The sequence below is a fragment of the Rutilus rutilus genome (genome assembly GCF_951802725.1).
Source record: "Rutilus rutilus genome assembly, chromosome: 6".
NCBI lineage: Eukaryota > Metazoa > Chordata > Actinopteri > Cypriniformes > Leuciscidae > Rutilus > Rutilus rutilus.
Window position 1 is genome coordinate 11137708 of NC_140214.1, and position 24483 is coordinate 11162190.

A 24483-nucleotide genomic window follows, 5' to 3' on the forward strand; every position below is an offset into this window, starting at 1 on the left:
ATGAATACTGGATGGTACGTACAACTGATTCTTTTGTATCAGGAAAAAGATGAGGCTGCTGTATTTTCTTCTCTTCACCCTGCAGAAAGGTGAGAAAATGCTAATGATTAATGATTATGATAATGATTTCTGAAGGACCATGTGACACTGAAGACTGGATTAATGGCTGCTGAAAATTCAGCTTTGCCAACAAAGGGATAAATTACATTTTAAAACATTTAATGTAATATTTAAGGACAAAAGTACTTTTACACTTTCAATATGAAACTAGCAACAATTTAGTCTACAATTTTGCATTTTCAAAATGTGCATGATTCTTATGTCCTGCATTTTTCTTATCCATTAACTCAAATACATGTTATAAAAGCGTTTTTTATTAACTTTTGTTGCATAAAATAGATCTCAATTGTAAAATATTTTGAAAATTTGTATTTGGAGGGTTTTTTTGGGGTTTGTACTATAGCTTGACAAAATATTTACGTTGATTTGTAGTGAAATTGAGTGCATGTATCATTTTGCTGATTTTTCTAATTTACAATATCTTTTAAAATCGTTAAATTTAAAATTCTGTTAAACATTTTTTTTTTTTTACACTAAAGAGTGAAGAGGGCCCCAATAATAAACAAAAGCAAAAAAGCAAAACAAACAATAATACAAAAAATAGTGTGATAGTTTGATTTCTTATCTTATTTGGGCAATCATTCTTACGTTTCTGCTGACAGATATAGGCTTAACACTGCATTACGATTGTTCACTTACAGTCCTGTTCCCATGTAGGCTACATATGATGTACTTATTATGTTTATTACAATAACTGGGTAATAACGACTAGGTACTAACCCTGAACCTACCCCTAAACCTAACTTTAGCCCATGTAGGCTACTGTAGTTACTTCATATTACCTACTCTTTCTATCTATATAATGATTCTATATAGATCAGTGGTAAGTAGGCTACACGTAAGTGCGCGTACTGTAAAATAAACAGTTTAGAATGTTATGGGGATAACATATGGGAATACAACATTAATTTACGACAAAGAAATGTGGAACATTTGTACTTTCTCTGTGCAGTTCATGGCACTGCAGTTTTCTGCCCAGAAACAAGTGACCTCAGTTCTGATGAGCTTCTGATTGGTGAGTGCATTCAACATAAACAAACAAATGCACAGGAGAAATTAGACAGAAAATTATTTATACAATTTTAAATAAATAATGTGCTAATAACATAATAGTCTGTATTTAACTACATACACAATCCTTTATCTTTAAAATATATGTGTGTCGCACAGGTTGTCTGGGTGTGCGGTTCAGCTGGCTGTACTCTGTGTTTGATGACCTGCGGTCAGTGCTGGAGTTTGCGGTCAATCTGCGGTGTGAGACTGGACTCTGTCCCGCGGACATTCAGAACCACGGACATTACTGCAGCAACGCAAACACAAGGGGCACCGCACACACACACATTCCGCCTGCCGACACACTCGACCGGTGAGAGCACACGCAGTGGGAGACAGATAAATGAGAAACGGATAGAATTAGACTCAGGAGGGGGTGTAGAGATTTTAAAATTCACAGTGGAGTCCACACTCACTTATTGCAGGCTCTGACCCCTCTTTCTGCCTGTTAGCTGATTCTCTATGCAGTTGGGGAAAAGAGATTAAAAATGAAAACATGCAGAGCAGTGAAGTGTGTAAAAAAACAAACATGCACTTTATATTAATGTGCATGATATATTCATATAAACGCACACATTTAAACATAAATTAATATAAATGCCAACATATACTCGCACCTGGGCAAGGAACGGAATGTTTTTCATTTCCTTTTATTATTCTTTTGCCCTATTGATCTATTTTCTGTAAAGCTGCTAAAATGTATAATGCTAAATACATAGAAAATTGAAATGAATGTGATTGTGTTTGTAGCTGTTGTCTTAACCACTGGAGATGTTCTCAAGAGCTAAAGGACAGAAACTGCAGTCGCAGGACACCAATGTACAACAACTACACCTGCAGCTACAACTCCAGCTGTGGTACACTTAGTCTTAAAACATTTTCATTGCAGATTTTTACTTTTCAAAGAGCCTTAAAGAAAGGTATTTCCATCAAGGAGCTAAAATTTTGATCACTAGCATTTATATGGTATGATTATTACACTGTTATGTGGAGAAAAGAGTTAGCTGACCTCAGTTGCGTCCAACTTCTGCAGATTCATTGGATTTCTGTGAGGAAGGATTCTGCCATTGTGATTGGACAGTTATAGACTGCATCAGCTCCAACCATGCTGTCACAAAACAGGATGGAGATAACCAACCAATCACATCACAGACAGGTAACAGTATTAAATCAGAGCACAAGCACCTTTACCTTTCAAAGATGAAATGTCACTAGATGTTCCCAGTCCTAACAACAAACAGACATATCAGTGCTGATATATATTACATTATAGCATAAAACGTATCATAAAGTTTCATCTCTTTTGTTTCATTCAGTCCCTCCCTTTGTGACTGATCTACCTGATAATGACACCTACACCAGTGATGTGCTCAATGGAACAGGTGAGGCTGTTGAGACCCACATTAGCTCATTGTTTTATCTTTATTTGTTCAATTCAATTCACATTTATTTGTATAGTGCTTTTCACAATATTCACATATTGTTTCGCATCAGCGTTACAGAAAATGGATGTTTCTACGTTACAATTTAGAGTAATCTGTTATCAGAGGTGACTGTGTCTAAGTAATGTCCACATGTCAGAAATGTACAATTCTAAGATAATAGAAGTCATGCAGTTAGCTAACATCATTTATTCACTTAGGCAGAAACAATGAGCTCGTTAAAGCAATTATTTCAAGTGGTGATCATAATGATTACAATAGAAAATTTGGCAGTTATGTATGCTGACTCAGAGTTGGCGTCATCTGAAGTCCTTGCAGGGGTTGGTGTCATCTCTTCACAGGTGTTGAGTCATCTGAAATCTTTGTAGGAGGCTGGATCCAAACTGGTGCTGGCATACGCTATAGTTTTGAGATGCATTACGTGAATGACTGGCTAAGGAGATGTGTCTTTAATCTAGATTCAGACTGGGAGAATATGTCTGATCCCTGAACGTTATAGGGAAGGCTATTCCACAGTTAGGAGCCAAATGCGAAAACGCTCTACCTCCTTTTGTACCTATCTGACCGTTGGCATTTTGTTTATTTAAATGGGGGTATTATCCAAGTTAACGTCAGTAAATTATGGAGTGCTGCAAGGGTCTGTTTTAGGCCCTCTGCTATTTTCAATATACATGCTGCCACTTGCTATAGGTACTATCAAAAGTCCAGACTTTTGTGATTTTAAAGAGCGTGATGGAATGTGGGGCGACAGAAGATCGGTTAAATACACAGGAGCTAAACCATTTAGGCTTTTATAAGTCGGTAGCAATATTTTGTAATTGATACGGAACTTAATAAGTAACCAGTGTAGAGTCAATGGATCATTATTTTCTTGACCTGGTAAGAACTCTAGCAGCTGCATTTTGGACTAGCTTGTTTAATGAGGATGCAGGACAACCACCAATAGTGCATTACAGTAATCCAGTCTCCAGGTCATGAATGCATGAACAGGTTTTTTTGCATCGGAAATAGATAACATATTCCGTAGCTTAGCCATGTTTCTGAGGTGGAAAAATGCTGTTTTTGTAACATATGAAATATAGTTTTCAAAAGACAAGTTGCTGTCTAATGTAACACCCAGGTCTTGTTGAGGATGAAGTAACAGTACATTATTCTAGATACAAATTGTATTCTAAGAGATTCTGTGTACAGGTTTTTGGTCCAATAAGTAATACCTCAGTCTTACCAAAATGTAATAGATTTATACTTTATAAATGACTTGACTTCACATTTGTGTAACAATGAAGAGACCAGCCTACTTGCTGAGAGAGCAAGAGAGACAGAGAGAGATTTAGATATCTTGCTGATCGACTAACAGTGTGGTTTGTGTCTCAGACAGGGTGGAGCTTACTACATCAGACATCGACATGGAGATCATGTTCTATGGTAATGCACTGAAATACAGGATTTGTTCATATAAACAAACATATTGATATAAATAAATAAATATAATAATTTTTAAATAAATATAAAAGTAATTATATAAATAAATTAAACATTTTGTAATATATAAACTACCACTGAAAAGTTTGGGATTTAAAAAAAGAAATGAATACTTATTTAGCATGGATTAATTAATCAAAAGTAACAGTAAATACATTTATAATGTTATAAAAGATTTTAATTCAAATAAATGCTTTTTTTTTTTATCAAAGAATCCTGTACAAAATAATCATGGTTTCCACAACGATATCAAGCAGCACAACTGTTTTCAACACTGATAATAAGGAAGAAATGTTTCTTGAGCAGCAAATCAGTATATTAGAATGATTTCTGTAGGATCATGTGACACTGAAGACTGGAGTAATGATGCTGAAAATTCAGGAATATTCATATATATATATTCATATATATATATATATATATACATATATATATATATATATATATATATATATATATATATATATATATATATATATATATATATATATATATATATATAGTGCAATGCATAAGTGAATACACCCATGCTAAAGTTGACTAAAAAGAGGAATAAAAAAATCATATTTTGGAAATTGAACTTAATGCCTTAATTTAAAAAATTAGGAAAAATCCAACCTTTAAGGACACCAATTTTCTTTGTGAATGAATAATGTATCGTAAATAAATAAATGTTCTTCCTTAAAATACATGGTGCATAAGTGAGTACACCCCTATGTTAAATTCCCATAGAGGCAGGCAGATTTTTATTTTTAAGTATTTTTTTTTTTTTTTTTAGGATACTATGCATCCTGATAAAGTTCCCTTGGCCTTTGGAATTAAAATAGCCCCACATCATCACATAGCCTTCACCATACCCAGAGATTGGAATGGAGTACTTTCCATAAGATCATCTCTCAATGCAAATCAAACTAGCTTTTAGGCTAACTGAAATAAAATCATGCCAATCTCTAGGTATGGTGAAGGCTTTGTGATGATGTGGGGCTATTTTAATTCCAAAGGCCAAGGGAACTTTATCAGGATGCATAGTATCCTAAAAAAAAAAAAAAAAAAAAAAACTTAAAAATAAAAATCTGCCTGCCTCTATGGGAATTTAACATAGGGGTGTACTCACTTATGCACCATGTATTTTAAGGAAGAACATTTATTTATTTACGATACATTATTCATTCACAAAGAAAATTGGTGTCCTTAAAGGTTGGATTTTTCCTAATTTTTTTAATTAAGGCATTAAGTTCAATTTCCAAATTAAAGCTGCAAGCAGCATTTATCGGGGTTCAAGCATTTAGGGTCTTTAAGCACATAAGGCAGTTTAGTGAGTTGTCTGAGTTTTTGTTTAGGATTTACAGGCTTTTGAGTGTTTTTTGCCATACCCATTTTCTAAATGATCCTGTTATGGCTACCCAATGGGTAAAGTTAAAGTTTTTTTATATAATTAATAATCTAGAGCTTCCAGAGAATTGTACTGCACTGGTATATTTCCGATCGGGCGAAAAACCTAGGACTAGTTCGCAAAAGTAGGTTTTTTAACATAATCGCAAGTATTTAATGAACAAATTGATTGACAGCAGTAGTTCTTGAGGCAAAGTTGTTCAGTATGAGGAGATCTACCAAATGATATGCATCACGTGATTACATAGCCGTAAAACCTGTTAGCGTCAACTAGTGGCTGATTTTTCAAAATTCTTACAGACCTCTAGGGCCACGAGTCGAACATGCCCACCGAGTTTCGTTCTGATCGGCCTCCGTTAAGAGCAAACTAACAGCTTTGAATTAAACTTTGAATTTGAACTGTTGACAGTTCTCTTTTGTGGGAAGGGAATGAAAAGTTCTCAAATCCGCAGCACAGCCTCAGACATAACATTTATATCCATGATCTGCCATTTTCACTATTGTCCTTGCTTGCTTCTTCACAATACCTGCAGATCTTCTGATGATTCGGCTGTGCAGGTCCACATTAACACTGCCTGGCCTAGAACATGGACTGGAAAATGCAAATTTGGGGGGTATAAATATTAATGATCCTGACTCCAACGTCACAGTCGGTGTTATGGTGGGATTCACTCATTTTTCAGCGGTCTTTTGCAAACAGGAGATTTACACATGAAGGAGGAAACAATGGTGTTTGAGGCTCACGGTATGTCAGTTCCATGTCCAGAACTCTTATCATTCAACTATGCCAAGATAAATACAGTTTTCAATTGTATGGCACCTTTAAAATAGATGATTAGTAATATAATGCTTACTTGGAGTCTGAAATGGCTTTAACAAAAGAAGAAAAATATTCTTAGATTTCTGTTCATTCTAATCATGTACAAATAAAGTAGCACAGTAAGATTACATTTATTTGAATGCATTAGTGAGTGTGTGATTGTGCTGTGTGTGCAGCGTGTCAATACTAAAAGTGAAGGTGTAGTTGATATCTTTGGTGATAATATCTGTAGTAATCATAAAAAAACAATTAAGAAATAAAGAATTAAAATTACAAATAATATTCTATTAAGATATGAGTTACAATAACATGATTTGCAATAGTAATAATATCAATAATATATGCACAATACACACAGATTATCAGGTCTGTGTTTTACAAAAACATTAGTATTGCAGCCAATGTGAGTCTGTGGGATTTATAAACAGACAAAATATGATTTGAAATGTTATTTTAATGATTTTATTAAGTTTAAACAATATTTCAAATGGAAAAAAAATGAAAAATAATATTTTAGTGAGCAGAATGAACCAATGAGTGTTCTTCTTCTGGTGGTTAAAATGTAAATGAAAACAATAATACTTAAACAATAATACTTAATACACTAACCATGCTTGAACACACACATGCACACACATTTTTTTGTAGATGTAGATATTTAAAATAAAAGATAGGTAACAAAATGATAATTGCAAATCTCCTCTGTATAACACCATTTTCAGATTTCAAATTAATCACTGAGAGGCAGAATTGTTCAAACTGAGAGCTCAGTAAAAATGAAGTGATAAACTTTGACAAAACATGACTGTGTTATAATAGGTGATTTTCATGCAAGTAATTTTATATAGTCCAAAAACTAATGCAAAAGCACAGATGAAAATATTTTATTAAGTAGAATGTCCTGCAGAGGGCAGTAGAAGACCACTAATTGACTCACTTTCATTTGAAAGACTTTTTTTATCCACCAGTAAAACAAAGCAGTTTCTCCATGTTCTTTCCATTAAGCATGCTTACACACACAGACACACACACAAACACAAACACATCCACACACACACACACAAAGACAAATATGTTTTCAATGTTTTTAGGATGTGATATTGTGAAAATATCTTCATCTCCTCATCTTGAACAACTTTGCCTCAAGAATCACTAATGTCAATCAAACCGTTCATAATCATAATAAAAAATAAAATATATACAAATATCATAATAAATAAAAAAACATCATAATAAAAAAGATTGCTTCTTAAAGCATTTGTTTATTTCCCAATACTGAAAACGAATTAAAAGATCATGCGTAATCCTGCTGCTCCCTCTAGTGGACAACAGTGGTATTATAGCTTACATTTTACAGTTGAAGTGTTTGAATGAATGAATGGGAATTTGTTTTTTTACTTATATCTCAGGAACAAAAAGGCGAAAAATTCTGAAACTCAGAGCATAGATAGTGCTTGAGGAGCCCTGTTGAATGAGTTGAATGTGTTTTTGGGCGATTGGGGCTGGGAGTTATGACTGTTATAAGGCATATCTGTTCGGGCTATTATCTCTGGAATGCCCAGGGCAGATAACACCACATTTGAATCGAAGCTAGCCAAGGACGTGCCCTTTCCAACGAGCTCTCACACAATGTTCGGGGTGGTCTGGGTCGGGAGTAATGGCCGTTCAAAATCGGGGGTCCCGCGGGCTGGCGATGCGCGGGGGGCGCGCTCCCGAGGCCCGCGACGACACGTTTCGATCAAGAGCCCGGAGAGGTCCTCACCATCAAAATTTGAGCGCGCAACGACTTTCCGTTTTCGAGTTATGAATGAATTTGTATTCGGGGGCGTGGCTTAAATGCCGTTATACTTTCGTTTCATTTCATTCATTTACTTTCGTCCATTTCCATATCTCAGTGTAACACAATTGTCAATAGTAATACTCAATAGATGAGTTTTGACAAAATGTGATTGTAAATGTTAAAATAATGATTTTATAAAGTCTAAATATGAATTTTATAACAATATTAGGGAGTAGTATGATGAAATGACAGCAGGTGGCAGTAAAATACCACTTATTGGCTTAATATGTCATTATATTCATATAAAATCACCTTTTGAAGAAGTTAAACTTTTTTTTCTGATAATTATTGATCTAGAGAGTTCAGAGAATTGTGCTGCACTGGTTTTGAACATTATGATATGAACATTATACGATAATAGATAGAAGATACCATTTACAGCCAATACAGGCAATGTACCATAGGAAATATATGGTTTTAAAGCTTTTTAACAGTTATAGCGCCACCTATTGTCCGATCTCCATAAAATTTGGCATGCTTGTTAATGATGTTATGTCACATATGCTCACCGATTTTTGTGAAGTTCTGAGTTTTCATTTAGGATTTATAGGATTTTTAATGTATTTTGCCACGCCCATTTTATAAATGACCCTATTAGAGCCATCCAAATGCAAAATTTCAACTTTTTTTTGATAGTTTTTGATCTAGAGAGTCCAGAGAATTGTCCTAGACTGGTCTGGTTCCGATCGGGCGAAAAACCTAGGACTAGTTCGCAAAAGTAGGTTTTTAACATGTTTGCGAATATTTAATGAACGGTTTGATTGACAGCAATGGTTCTTGAGGCAAAGTTGTTCAGGATGAGGAGATCTATCAAATGATATGCATATTGTGTGGATATTTGTAACACCACGTGATTACAGAGCCTTAAAACTCGTTAGCGCCAACTAGTGGCCGATTTCTTTCAAAATTCTTACAGACCTCTAGGGCCTTGAGTCGAACATGCCCATCGAGTTTCGTTCCGATCGGCCTCCGTTAACCTTGTCTAATAGGTGCTCAAACTTCGTTGGCCGATGGCGGCCATGTTTTTTGAGATACGCCAATGTCCTCATACACATACATGGCACCTTGGACCAAGACACTGCATACCAATTTTCAAGTCAATCGGACTAACGGTCAGGTGGTTATAGCCTGTTTTATGTTTTTTTCATGTTATAGCGCCACCATGTGGCCAATCGCCGCGGTTTTTTTACTGTGACCTCAGATTGACCTCTTACACATGTGTACCAAGTTTGGTGAAGATACCTCATTTACTTCTGGAGTTATAGCCATTTTAGTAAAATAGGCCCAGCCCACAACGTACGTTTTGGCGGCCCTTAGCGTCCGTGAATCGAAATTTCAACTTTTTTTCGATAGTTTTTGATAGTCAGACTCTAGAGAACAATTCTGCACTGGTTTGGTTCCGATCGAGCAAAAAACCAGGGACTAGTTCGCAAAAGTAGGTTTTTGACAAAATTCAAAATGGCGGAAAATCTATCATGACGGAAATGAAATCGGAGATATACGTTTTGTTCGTCAGACGTCCAGCTTTCCAATGATATAAGACACTTGTGTCTACGACATACCGTCTAGGAGTTATGATCACTTTCGCGCTTTTGGTCGCTATAGCGCCACCTATGGGCCAATCGGGGTCATACTTTTATAGGTTCTCCCCAAATTGAGGACTACCATTTGGCCAAGTTTCAAGGTTCCAGCTCTTACGGTTTGGTCTGCACAATGCGTTTTAGGGGAAAATAATAATAATAATAATAATAATAAAAATCAGTACAATTACAATAGGGTTTCAGCACTTCGTGCTTGAACCCCTAAATATGATTTTTTATTCCTCTTTTTAGTCAACTTTAGCATGGGTGTATTCACTTATGCATTGCACTGTATGTATATATATATATATATATATATATATATATATATATATATATATATATATATATACATACATACACACTGTATATGTAGTACTGGAATAAGTAAAGACTTACTTTAGAAATATTATTATGAAAAATAAGAACATGCGTGTACAAAGTAAAAATCTAACTGGATTTTTTTTTTTTTTTCATTTACAAATACCTCCCTCTTTTACAGATGTAAATGACACACTGAATGAGACTATGAGCAACTTCACCAATGAGTTGGTGCTGGTCAACAGCTCTCAGAGCAGCAATATCCAGAGCACAAAGAACCCTGGGATATATCATTCAGGTAACATGCTTCACTGAACTTATATTTAGTCTTTTTTCTGTAGCCCAGAGGACGATTTCTCCCTTGTATTGCAACTCGAGTAAGCCTCAGCCACCTAAAGAATTCACTGATCTAAGCTGAACTTTATCTTTAGGTCCAGAGGAAGAAGAGAATGAAGCAGAGGAGAGCAAGTTGGACAGAAACTCAGAGAGGGGAAGTACAGTTCAGAAAAAGGAAGAGGTGCCAATAGAATATGAGGATGGGATCTCCAATGGTAAGAGATAAGCTAAATCGAGTAACACCAACACCAAGATGCACTGTGTAAGTTTGTGCATTTTGAGTCATTCACAAACAAATTCATCTCAGCTTGTAAATCAAGGACTTCTTTGAAATGCCAGCACACTCACTGCTTACTGTTCAAAAACACTTGATCAAATGTGATCAAATGATTCTAAATGAAGACAAGTCTTTAAACCCCACAGTTTGAGTTCAACTGAGGCTCTAGGCATTTATATTGCATTCATTTTTGCTGGCTTCTTCTAGTTCTTAGTTAAGCAATTTAAAAGAAAGAAAGAAAGATAAAAAATTAAGTCTATATACAGTGGCTAAAGATGTAAATTAAGTAAAAAGTAAACATCAAATATCTGCAACAAAACAAATTCGGTACAATAATTATTCAAAACAATATAAATGAACAAATAGGCCTGTGATGGATGGATAGGCCTGTTTGGGCTGATACGGATTGGTGTTTTTTTAAGAGATGTGTCAACTGTTTTTGTCTATACAATTAAAGTCAATAAGGTGGGCGTACACGGTGCGAGTTCGGATACTCGGGAGGTCGTGAGATATTGCACACGTTACGAGTCAGTTAACCTGATAATCGCGTCAAAGCAGCTGGTACACGGCACGACTGTCCTGCACAAATTTTATCCCGAGCCGGCGGCAATCACGTGAGCTTTCGCGCTAAACACAGAGACCATGAGCTTTCAATGTTGCAAGCAACTATAGCTTCAGATAGAAAAATTACAGAAATGTGTCTGCAAATGATTTGTTGAAAAGCAGAGAACAGTAGCCATTCCTTTCAACACAAATAGAGAGAGAGAGAGAGTGAGAGAGTGTGTGTGTGTGTGTGTGTCTGTGTGTGTGTGTGTGTGTGTGTGTGTGTGTGTGTGTGACAGTGTATGCGCATGCTGTATGGTTACTCGCCTTCATGTTGTTCCAAACTCGTAAGACTCGTTCATTTTTGGAACACAAATTAAGATCTTCTTCATAAAATCTGAGCGATTTCTGTCTCTCAGATGACAGCTATGCAACTACCACTTTGACGGTAGTTGCTCTCCTCTGCTTCACAGTGCAACTACCACTTTGACGCTTCAAAAAGTTCCTAAAGAGATCGTAAAACTAATCTATATGAATTGACCGGTTTAGTCCAAATTTTCTGAAGAGACTCGATCGCTTTATATGATGAACAGATTGAATTTAGGCTTTTATCCTCATATAAACATTGATCAGCGAACATAAACAGAAGCTCAACTGTATGCTTGACACACGAGGACAAACCTCTTGTAGAAGCTAAATGTGTAAATGCGTAACACGAAAATGAACCTCAGTGGTTCTCATGTCAACATTCTTGACCTTCCGTTTACCAGATCTGATGTGTGCGTTGATATGTTTATATGTTCATCATCTAAAGCAATTGTGTCTCTTCAGAAAATTAGGACTAAACCACTAAATTTGTATGGATTAGTTTTACAATCTATGAACTTTAAGAAACGTCAAATTGGTAGTTGCGTAGCTGTCAACGGAAGCACAGAAATTGCCCAGATTTGATTAGAAATATCTTCATTTGTGTTTTTATGTGTTGAAAGTCTTACGGGTTTGGAATGACATGAGGGTAAGTAATTAATGACAGAGTACATTTTTTGGGGGTGAACTAACCCTTTAAGACCATAACCTGTGACCTGTGCTGCTACTTTCTGTATTTTAGTTACATCTGTGCTGATGACAGAACATCAGGGCAGAGACAAAGAGGAAATCCTAACTACCCACAATGCAATGGAGTGGAGCACAAACAGTAAGCATGTCTTATCATACTGAAAACACATACGCAAAAGACCTCATTAAAACATTCAGCATGTTTTCTGACTGTAATATTTTGGTTTTATGACAGATGAGCTGACTGTTAGCATAGCGCTGACCACAACAACAGAATCACAGACTGTCACAGACGTACCAGATACATACAACAACACGCATTCAAACACACACAGTCTTCACTATACACCCCACACAACACCAACAACATACACACCCACTCACACACAATCTGACCATCATTCATCTGAGGAGGACAACGATGAGAGTGATAAAGTCACCTTTCATTTAGCTGCTAGCAGACCTGTCGCACACACACCTGCACATACTACACACACTGTAAAACCCATTACACATACATCCGGTACACATACTACAACTAATTACTCAAATGACATCGTTAAACCGTATGTCAGCCCACCTTTACACATCCTAACAGAGGAAAAAAGTGATGAGTCAATGGAGGAGAGAGAAGAGGAGCAGGAAATGACAGAGAGTGACAAAGAAATAGAAAAACATTCAACACAAACCAATCAAAGCCCTTTTATAGTTCTGACCACACCCACTAAAATAACAACCAATCAAAACTCACTTCACAAAACAACCTCGCCCACTGCTACTAATAAAAACACAGTGGCTGCAACCACTTCTGTGCAACTTCCATCTATGAGAGGAAGTGAAGAGATGGAGAGAGAGAGTGAAGAAGATAAAGAGACAGAGAGTGAGAGTGATTTAATAGTAAACCCACCAAACAAGAGTCGGGAAATCAGCGCAGAAAATGGCGACTTAAGTGCAACCAAACCGACAATTCAAACACAAGCCAACACAAAGCCATCTCCATCTAAAGAGGATGAAAGGCACAATATAGAAAGCAAGGAAGATCTACAAAGTGATGAGGAAGATGAATCAGTCAATACCCAAACAACCACGATCCCATCCAGGGTCAGCGAGGTCAGTCCATACATGTGGATAATCCCAGCACAGTTCCTTAAACCTCCCATACACAATGCATCACCAAGACCAACGGTTTACCCAGCTGCAAAACCAACTAGGAACAACAAGATCACACCTACAGTTCACAAGCCTGTCAGCACACGGACCACAACATCAGGACATGCTGCTGTTGAAACCATCCCTCATCCCCAGAAACCCCCCCGTCCCACCCTGGATCAGTTACCATCATTGACCACTACTGCTCACCAAGAGTCTGCTGAGGAAGAGGAGCAGGAGGAAGAGGAAGAGGAAGAGGAAGAGGAAGAGGAAGAAAAAGAGCCATCTGACAGCTCACAAGAATCAGAGAAAATCGGTAATGGTGACAATCCACATCTGCAACTTCAGTACAAACCATATGATTTAGCCAAGCAGGATGTGTTCCTGGATCAACATCCTTATATCAACCAAACAGGCCCAAACTTCATAACATATTCATGAAATCAGATAAAAATTATTGGTTGATGATAATCCTGTTCCTGAAATCTAATTGGTTAATCGGTATGGTAATGTTGTTCATCCAAGAACATGCACTGCTTGAGCAAATTATGTTAAGCTATTCTCCAAACACTCCTGCACATGCGTCTGTACTCCAGAGAAATCAATGTGTGTGTGTGTGTTTGTGTGTGATTCCCAGAGTCTCACCGGGTCCGGAGACGGGCGGCGCCGTTCTTTGCCTGGTCTCTACTGGAGGCCGCTGGACTGTCAGACCTGCAGCAGCAAGAAGACTCTGAAGGTGAGAAATGTAAAGAGAAAGACAGACCAAAACGTACATATACAGACAGATAACAAAACATTAAGCCTGTGTGCATGTGCAGTTATAATCGAGCAACAGTAGGTTTTTGGTTAGTCGAGCTAAAGTGTCCATCTCTCTGTTCAAGTATATATATAATATAACACATTGCGTAATTGAACATTTGAAGAATTAAAGGCAGGGTAGGTCATTTGCTAAACATTGGTTAAAAGTCTCTTCACATCCTGATAGAAATCACTAAGTTAAGTGGTCTAAATGTTCGTCCAATCATTGCATTCGGTCCGAATGAAAGGTTACACGAGTTCGATTGGGGAATAAACACAACGCGTTACAAATCGTCGGACATCGAACAAGCACAGCTAGCCTCCGAAGATGTCTAAGTTACTAATCCATCAACAAGAACGCCAGGTGCTTTTTAGCTCACACCAACGAGTGAAAGCTTGTCCGAGTGATATACAATATAAGCAATATACTTACAAGTCCAACAGCATGTGAGGACGTGTTGGGGGAAGTGAGGTAGCCTATGCCGTAAAGCAGTCGAATTTTGTAGTTCTTTTGTGTGCGCGGGGTTACTACCCGAACCCCGAAGTTTAAAAGTACGATTAAAAACGATACAGACCCCGTCAGGCTATGGCAGACATGTCATTCAACCTATTGTAAGTCGATGTACCATCACAAGAGTCTTGGAAATATATTATGAAGGTTGAAAAGTTACCTAGTGCTGCTTTAAAGTGGATAAGTGAAAAATACATAGAAACAATGAGACTAACAGATGTCATGTTTTTGGACATCCATTACCATGCCATTCTTAAATGTTCTTTGCAGTAACACGTAAATAAGACGCTACATTAATATGGTCATAATTCAGTACCATAGTATGTATTAAAGTACCATGATACTGACATAACCCCTGTAGCATGGCATCATCACAATGGTACAGTTTTTGTACGGGAAATAACAATATTCAAGCATCAAAAAAGTGTGGCCACATTAATGTACAGTATAAATGTGTGTGTGTGTGTTTGTAGAGTGCAGCACGTCTTTCCTCCAGTACAGTGCATCTGGACAGGTGTTGAGGGACATGTCTGCTCTGGGAGAAATGCTGCGCTGTCTGACTGGACGATGCCCTCATGAGTATCAACACTATGGCTGCTACTGTGGACAACAGGGGACAGGAAACCCCGTAGACCAACTGGACCGGTCAGAATACACAAAAACACACAGTTCTACACCGGCAAAAACGCTGGAATCTCACACACACACACTGGCTGGCAGTGTATGTAAAGAACGTTACTGTAATTGTGCGGTTAAATTCAGTGCTGAAGCTGTTGTGTCCTGACTGTCCTTGACGTGTCTCTGTGTCAGGTGCTGTTTTCTGCAGCAGTGCTGTTTGGAGAAGCTTAGTGTGCTGGGCTGCAGAAAAAACAGAAAACTCAACGCTCAAATCAGCTGCCAAAAAGGAAAGCCTCGATGTACGACATTACACACGCGAAAGCATGCAAAAACCTTCATACTTCACAATTAAGAGAGTTTTTCACGGAGGTCGGTTTTATGTTAATGATTGTGTTGTGTATGTGTGGCAGGTTCAGGTGTGAGCGTGTGTGACCGGCTGCAGTGCGTCTGCGATCGCTCGACTGCCGAGTGTATGGCGGCTTCACACTTCAACCGATCAGCCGTCTCCTCATGTTCCGGGCCCCGCCCACCGTGCCTCCGAAAGCCTCATTCTTCAACACAATCAGCCAGTCAGGACACCAGTGAGGAGAGCAATGAAATGACCCCATCACGGCCTCAATTGAACACACAAAACCAATCAAACGCGCACGTTCAGCCACATAAGCCCACACTCGACAAGAACCCCCTACACAGCAAACCACAACTGGGCATCAAAGAGGAGGAGGAGGAGCCAGGAATGGAAAAAGAAGAGGAGGAGGAGGAAGAAAAAGAACAAGAAGAGGAGGAGGAAGAGGAATTGGAGCAGTAGGACGAGGTGGTTCTATAATGTTTTACATTTTCAGGGAGCTCTTAATGATAGAGGAATCAGTAAGAAAATATGTAATCTTAACTCACTCAGTATCCAGTGGCCACACAAGATCATCCAAGATCTGCTGCTTCTCCTCCGCTTGTGTTTGATCTGCTGAAAGACTGTGTTTTTGTGCTGCTGAATCGTGAATGCCAGCAGTTGTATTTTTACAGTAAGTTTCTCAGTATTGTTTTTTTCCCAATTGTAACTGATTATTGTTTACTTAAAAATAAACGCATTTATTGTTTATGTAAAAAAAATTGAATCCACATGAAATATGTTGAGGTTACAGGAGACCGTTTAGCTAAGGCTTTCTGAATTTCTATAGAAATGTTGGAGATGTGGCAGGCGATCTGGGTTCAAGTCCAACCAATTTTCCAATCCCTTTGCCTTGTTATCTGTCTGCTCCAGTATTATTTTATTATTATTTAAATACTATTATAGATTTTATAAAGATATTTTAATTTAGGTTTAGTTCTATTTCAGTTAGTAATTTTTAGTACTTCAACTCAAAACTTATTTTAGTTCGTTGCAAAGACAACATTTCAAATTTTTCTTCAGTAAAAAAAAGTGTCAAGAAGGCCAAACCCCAACAAATAAAAAATGTCTGGGTGAATCTCATGAAAATTATCAAGAAATGTCTGGGTCATTTCACAAAAAAAAAAAAAAAAAAAAAAAAACCTGCATAAAGCAAAATAAAATGGAGCCTATTTGTAGGAACATTGAGATGTTATGCATGTTCCCCCAATTCTCAGTAGCCTACTGTAATGCAATGCAAAACATAATCTCAGTACTGTAATGTGAAATAAATTATATATTTTTTTATTTAAAAGTGCATTTAAGTATAATTTTAAGTATACAATGCATTGAATTTAATCTATACTGATTTTATTTTATTTTTTATTATTTTTTTCTTGACTGGATACTTAAAAACTATCAGAATATAAAAAATCTGGCACAATCCAGAACAAACACAAACACAAATGAAGGCATGAGACTATAGAACATCCCCAATGCAGAACACACTCACATGCATACACACACGTCCACACACACCTAGGAATTCCCATTAAAATGAATGAGGGGTCATGTAACGGGCAATGTTTTTTTTTCTGAAATAAAAAAATCAATCAGTCACAATGCAGAATGCACTCAGATATTATATATAAGCTTTCTGGACACCAAAAAATGTATAAGTATAATTTTAGGGCGAGTGAAGGGAGTGCTACAGGTACGAGAGGAGAGCATAAGGGTTAAATTCACAAGTTCACCCATATACAAAAAGACAACAGAAACAGTGAGTATTTAAATATAAAATCTTTATTAAGACTAAGATCTCGCACATGAAATCCCATTGCACATTAAAGTGGCAGACACTGTCAGACAGCGAACCTGGATATGGCTAAATAACACCGAGAGATTTCATTGTAATTTTTATAATCGTTTACTGTAGCAACACTGCAGTGGTTTGTACCATTACACATTTGAAATCTAGCATGATGCATGCAGACTCACCTATCCTCACACAGAAGCCTGCGAAACCCTCACAGCCCCGTATCAACGCATCACCGTCAACCCCACATCTAACTCATCTTATTCTTTACTTCTCTCCCATACAAACGAAACAAAGGAAAAAAATTAAAACATTGTTGTTACAGATAAAACAACTAAAGAATATTTCAAACAAACCATGTGATAAACACTAAGGTACCATAAAAGTTCCACCAAGGATGAAAATAAAACATCATATATTGTGAATTAGCAGTTACAGTAAGACTGATTTCCCTTAAAACCGAACAGAATGCAAAAAAAGACTCATCGTGTCCCTTTGACACACACGCACATCTCTAAAAGTGCATTACAGATGATGTGTCGGAAAAACATCACATACCTATTTCATATTACCCCAAATATGTATTGCATTAATCTAGAAATTCTTTATGATTTCATCTTTTTTTACAGAAATAATGTGCCTGATTTCATCACAGCATTAAATAGTTTTTACACGTACTGTCGCAAAGCAACCTCTATTGGAATGCAGCAAGTTACTTAGAGAAATACACAACGGCCAAAGGTCAACTACTGACTATTTCCTGTCCAGAGTCCACCAACATTTTGTCACTGAAATCCTTCCTTAAACACATCAAACTTCCTTTAGACAGATCAGGATCAAGGCTCTCGTCTCGCTCTCATCAACTCTTTGAAATCAAGAAATCGATCATAATGAGCATTTAGAGGAAGCCATCTCGGAAGTTTGATCTTTAAATACTTCAAGACATTCTTGACTTTCTTAAAATCCCACAATGCAGTGCAAGTCTCTAGTCATAAACGGACAGACCACAGAAACGTTTCACGGGCCAAAAAAGTGACAACAGCTTCATCATTAAATCATCTATAATCAGCATATAAATGCAGAATACACTCCTGTCTGCTCACTTGCCGTTCCGTCCACATAAATACGTTCACAAAACCAAGACAAGCCAGTTGTATGACAACAAATCTCTTGAACCTACGAAAAGCACCTCAGAATCACCCCAAAAAAAATTCCTAAACGGTTTCTACCAGCTAAACGTAAATGAAATTGATCACGGCTCTCACCACAGGAAGCTCAGATGATGTAAAACATTTCCAGCAAAGTATTTCAGCATCTAACAGTCACAGATAAATTGTCAGAATTCAGCATGACACATTTTTTTCGACCCAAGGTAGATGAATAAAGAAAAAAGCATTTCAATGCCCTTGTAGCTCGATATAAAAACAGCTGGTTGATTTATGCAGATCATTTTATCACTGATATCCATCATTTTTCGACTCCCAGTTTTTTTAAAAGCTGTTTTATGTTTGAGTTCAAGAACACTGCGGTATTTCCACCCTCAAAGAGATTCGAACGGCGGCCGTATGTGGCCATAAAGGAAGGGTGTGGGTGGAGCTCTTTGGTGATGAAAAGCAAATGTTTTGGTTTCTCTATGCAGTGAAGGCAAAATGGAGAGCGTAGTGATCACTAAGAACTCTGGGTGAACAAAAAGCCCTATTAACATCCACAACACTTAAGTTAAAGGCTAATTGTAGATTAATGAAGGCCTAAACTCGGACGTTTGCAGTGAAATGTTGGCTAAGCCATGCAAACAATACACAAATGACACTCTGCAACTATCAGCAATCTTTCATCTAAAAGTATATATGTCAAAAATAGGCTATACTATACCTGTGCGATACTGTACACTATAATCATTTATATAGGAGAGATTTGAGTGAGCAGAAATCAATTATGTTCAAATCTCTCTGCTGATGATGGATTAATGTGCTAAAGAAATGAGTTAACGAAAATAAACTAGCACTTAAGTTAATGCTAGCAGCTAAGTTCCCTAAATGCGGCCAAAGTGAGTCATTTTCTAAATGACTCATATGAATCAATACATAAAGAAGCTGACGAATCAAGTGTTTAAAAGACTCAGTTAGTTTTGATTCTTGGAGCTGCCTTTTCGTACAAGAATCAAACTGAAAATCACACACATACGATTCTACAGAGCTGGTGTATGATTGGACAGCTGGTTGTAAAGCTTTGCGTGCTGATTGGTGCAGAAATGGAGGTGTGAAGTGCCTGTCCAGTTCGCACCCATTCCCTCTGCTGGACATTAATGTATGAAATGTTTATAGTGAAAGGTGTCTAATAAGGATGAGTGGCTCAGGTGAGTTAAAGGTCACAGGACCAAGCATGTGGCCTTTTAAAGTGTGATAAAGGTCAGTGGTCACATGTCAAAGTTGAGTCTGTGTGATATAGACAAGGTGAGAAGTCGTGGTTCAGTACACGCAGAGGTCAGGGAACTTCATTTCATAGACTGGCACAGACTGGTACTGGGCATGGCCTGATGTCACAGTCACGGTGCCCGAGGGGCTCGGGGGAGGGCTGATTAGAGATGAACAGACAGAACGACCAATCAAATATCAGTTCACACTGAAAAATATTTGATAAACATACTAACACTTTCATTTTCCACCTATGAAAACTCTCAAAAGTCAACTTACCGAATGGTGAGTTCAAATATCTGAGCCAAGCGATCATGCAGCATGTTGGCCTGAAAACACACAGAGGAATGTTCAAATACTGCATCATGGGTTCCTAATTACCACAACACAATGAGTGTGTTTCTAGGCACAATCTTACAGAAATGGCCCCATATTTTTTGCCTGTTGCCACGATTCCACTTGTAATGTATGAACAAAATGGCTTCAGGGGCATTTCCTCAGAGGAGGCAAGGGAGACAATGCCTCCTCAAAAAAATAGGATGAGAAAATAATCCATATTACAAAAATATAACAAAACAAAAAACAAAAAAAAAAGTGTATAAATCACTCGTAACACTGTCCAACAGCGACACCCGCAGGTAAAGTTACAGCGGGACATCACGTCTCTCTTGCCTCCCCTGAGCCCATTGAGTTTTAACAGACCCCCTAAAGCATGGGAGAGAAGGCAGTGCCTCTATTGCGCTATGATTATGATTGGTTCACGTGATAAATCCAGTCTCTTGTTTTCATGCGTGCTGCACGTTCGTTAATCAGTCTGAATGAACAAAATGATAAATGAATGGGAAGACTAATTAAAGAGTAAACAGCTCAGCCACTATCACCCCTTTATGCCACGTCAAAATCAAACTGGAAATGGTCTGAACACATGATGACTGTGGGGGTTTTTAGTGAGCAAACATGTCTGTGACAGACAGTGTTTACCGAGCTTGATGACTAATGAAAATAAGTTGACTTAAAAAGAACAGCTGAACATCAGTTTACAAATAAAATATATTGTTTAAGTTGTTACTACCTTTAGTTATTATTTTGAATACATGTAAAAATGCTTAAAACACTAACTTGATGAGATTTATACTTGGTTATATATATTTATTACTGTCCAAAAAATATTGTTATTGCTCTCAAACAATAAATAATTAGACAGACAGATCGGTAGATCACACACAAGCTGTACCTTGGACTCGCAGTGGGCTGCAATCTCCTCAAACGGAGCTTTCTGGAACTTTTCCATCACCTGCCGTCTCCTCTCCCTTTCTTGTTCCTCCAGACCAGTGGTATCTGAGAGAGATGGCACGACATCAGACACTAACACACATATAAACACACACACACACACACACCAACACCGAGAAGATACTGATTCACACGTACCGATGGCCTTCTTTAGGGTCTCAAACGTGATTTCCTCTGCAAGCTGAGACTATAGGATAAACACAAAAATATGTTCTTTAGTCTAATTCTTAAAAATGATTCAAGCGTGTTTAAATTGTGTTCATTTATGTTTTTGTCCAGTGTACCTGATCAGGTAAGCTGTTGGAAATGATGTCAACTTGGAGAGAAATAGTGTCGACAAAACTCTTCCTACGGGGCAGCCGGTCTTCATCTGTGGGTCAGAAATCAGTGATGTATAAATAGTCGAAGCTTTGAGGACTCAGATATTTCTGATCATGCACGGATTCGGCCTTGATTTGTGCTAAACTAAACCCAGTATCCGCATCCATGATGTATGGGTTTAATTAGCCTCTTATTCATAAGGGGAGGTGAATTTCCCTCACTTTTTTCCTCACTGCCTGCTCATGTTTAATGAATGTAATGTTCAGGCAAAGCAGCATGAAAGCATTATTAAACACAAGAAAATGCAAATCACTTAAACAAAGACAGAAATCACAGCAACATAAGTTTCAAAAGAATAATTTATGAGTAAAAGTAAGAGTTTCAGGGCGAGAGTGCTGTCACATCAGAAATACACTAACTCTCCATAATCTCATTTCAGAAAACTATATACACTCACATTCCTTGCATGTTTCTTTTTTAATCCTCATTATAACTGCATTATATTAAGGATGAACATATGAGGACGAACATATATACTTTATTTATAATATATACAGTGGGTATAGAAAATAATCACCCCCCTTTATAATAATCACATTTTGTTGCTTTGCAGATTGAAATGAAAACGGACAAAAACTATTTTTGTTTTATTCAGCTGTACTGTATTTACAACTTATAACATCCAAGTGAAAGCTATAATACCAACTTGTCAGTTACAAAGTTACAAATTAAAAAACAGAATCACTGAGGTGGATAAAGAATCACCCCCCTCTTAAAAATGACTTGTAAACCCAACCAGGTGTAGTTAATCACCTTCTCGATAGCACACAAAGCCAATTGACTTTCAACTGTGATCAGCTGTGGTCATTTTGATTAGCTCAGCATGAAACAAGCTTTTCCTGAAGCATTTCAGTCCTCGGTAGTGCAACTGAAGAAAACAATCAACTATGGGTGGCAAGGCATTGTCAAAAAATCTCCGGGATAGTCAGGAGATGGATACAAAAAAAAAAATTTCAAAGGCTTTATCAGTGCCTAGAAGCACAGTGAAGTCTATTATTTAGAAGTGGAAGGTATTTGGTACAACACAGACCCTCCCTGGGTCAGGACGTCGCTTCAAACTAGATGAAAGAGCCAGGAGGAAACTGGTCAGAGAGGCTACCAAGAGGCCTACAGCAACTCTGAAGCAGTTGCAGGAATTCATGACAAAGAGTGGTCATTGTGTGCATGTGACAACAATATCACAAATTCTCCACAAATGTGGCTTGTATGGGAGGGCTGCAAGAAAAAAAGCCACTCTTCAAGAAAGGCCACATGCAGTCACGATTGAGCTTTGCCAAAACGCACCTTGAAGATTCTAAGGCCACGTGGAAAAGGGTGTTATGGTCAGATGAGACTAAAATTGAATTATTTGGCCTCAACGCCAAACGAGATGTCTGGCGAAAATCCAATACAGCTCACCACCAAACTAACACCATTCCTACAGTAAAGCATGGAGGTGGTAGTATCATGTTATGGGGTTGTTTATCTGCAGCAGGGACTGGAGCACTTGTCAGGATAGAAGGAAAAATGGATGGGGCAAAATACTGTCAAATTCTTGAGGAAAATCTGCTGCTCTCTGCCAGAAAGCTGTCAATGGGAAGAAGATTTACCTTCCAGCATGACAATGACCCAAAGCACACAGCAAAACTGACAACACAGTGGTTGAAGGAGAAAAAGGTGAATGTCCTTGCATGGCCTAGTCAGAGCCCAGACTTAAACCCCATTGAAAATCTGTGGAATGACTTGAAGACAGCAGTCCACAAACGGTCACCATCAAATTTAACTGAACTTGAGCAGTTTTTCTGCAAAAAAGAGTGGTCAAATATTGCAACGTCTAGATGTGCAAAGTTAGTAGAGACATATCCCAACAGACTAAAGGCTGTAATTAAAGCAAAAGGTGGTTCAACAAAATACTGAAACAAGGGGGTGATCCTTTTTCCAACTCAGTGATTATGTTTTTTAATTTTTTTCTGACATGTTGGTGTTATATCTTTCACTTGGATGTTATAAGTTGCACTGAGTAAATACAGCTGAATGAAACAAAAACTGTGTCTGTCTTCATTTCAGGCTGCAAAGCAACAAAATGTGATTATTTTAAAGGGGGGGTGATTCTTTTCTATACCCACTGTGTATATGTCTATATATATACATATATATAATTTATTTTTTATTATATATTATACAAATATTAAATACAATGTATTTAATTTAAATTAATAATTTATTAATTGTAATATTAATACTAAATATTTATTAGCACATACTTTTAGTCTATTTTTCCCCACAAATCAGCACTTAAAATGTGGAAAAAATAGGAATCTTTGACCATATATTTATGGGTAAAATAAACCCTCAACTGAAAGGGTTTCTCGAGTGCAGCAGGTCTACTGCGATTGGAAGAAAGTAAGGTCCAAAAAGGTCAATAAAATGTCAAATGATGCTTCATCAGCACTCTCCCCGAGACCCAAGCTTCTAAACTGTGAGCTCGAACTGGTGTGTGTCTCTCTTTAACCTACCAGTAACACAGTCCAGACGACAGCAGCATACAAAACACCAAATCAGTTAAACAGGACTGATTTATCACATGACACATCGCACTTATACTTCACCCCACTGTTGAGTTATTCAACACCACATTCAGGAGCTACTGGAAATCTGTTCCGGATGCTACGGAGGACGGGAGGTCTACATCTGCAGCTGTGGTAAACTTACGGTTGTACTGGGGAGAAACTAACTACATATTCTTACTATCCACACACTGACAGATGACCTCTCTAACTCAATGATAGTACCTCTGGATGCCTGTTTGCATCTGTGCAGAATCTTTCCTACCGTGTACAGGACTGCAGTGCAAACACACACAGGCAGAGAAAAGGCAGAAGTGGAAGAAGCAGGTGA

The 24483-nt window shown here is 37.6% G+C and overlaps 2 protein-coding genes across 2 annotated transcripts in view; one reads left to right on the forward strand and one right to left on the reverse strand.

The window, feature by feature from the left end:
* Positions 1-49: 49 nt before the first annotated feature.
* Positions 50-16146, forward strand: oc90 (otoconin 90; the record flags this gene model as incomplete). The annotated part of the gene is made up of 16 exons (XM_084410520.1): positions 50-89; positions 1073-1135; positions 1291-1486; positions 1924-2030; positions 2207-2329; positions 2490-2555; positions 3990-4040; positions 10232-10348; positions 10482-10601; positions 12315-12401; positions 12498-13072; positions 13178-13727; positions 14049-14147; positions 15194-15365; positions 15531-15637; positions 15749-16146. 16 exons carry the CDS (start codon positions 50-52, stop codon positions 16144-16146), a joined length of 2871 nt encoding a protein of 956 aa, XP_084266646.1.
* A 1341-nt stretch (positions 16147-17487) lies between these two features.
* The window catches only part of efr3a (EFR3 homolog A), a 46926-nt gene continuing 39930 nt past the window's right edge, over positions 17488-24483 (reverse strand). The window contains exons 19-23 of the mRNA XM_084410692.1: positions 21510-21595; positions 21364-21412; positions 21167-21270; positions 20212-20261; positions 17488-20092 (exon numbers count right to left, since the gene is read on the reverse strand). Coding sequence (XP_084266818.1) covers positions 19987-20092; positions 20212-20261; positions 21167-21270; positions 21364-21412; positions 21510-21595 — 395 coding nt within the window. The 3' untranslated portion in view covers positions 17488-19986. The remainder of the gene's footprint in view (positions 20093-20211; positions 20262-21166; positions 21271-21363; positions 21413-21509; positions 21596-24483) is intronic.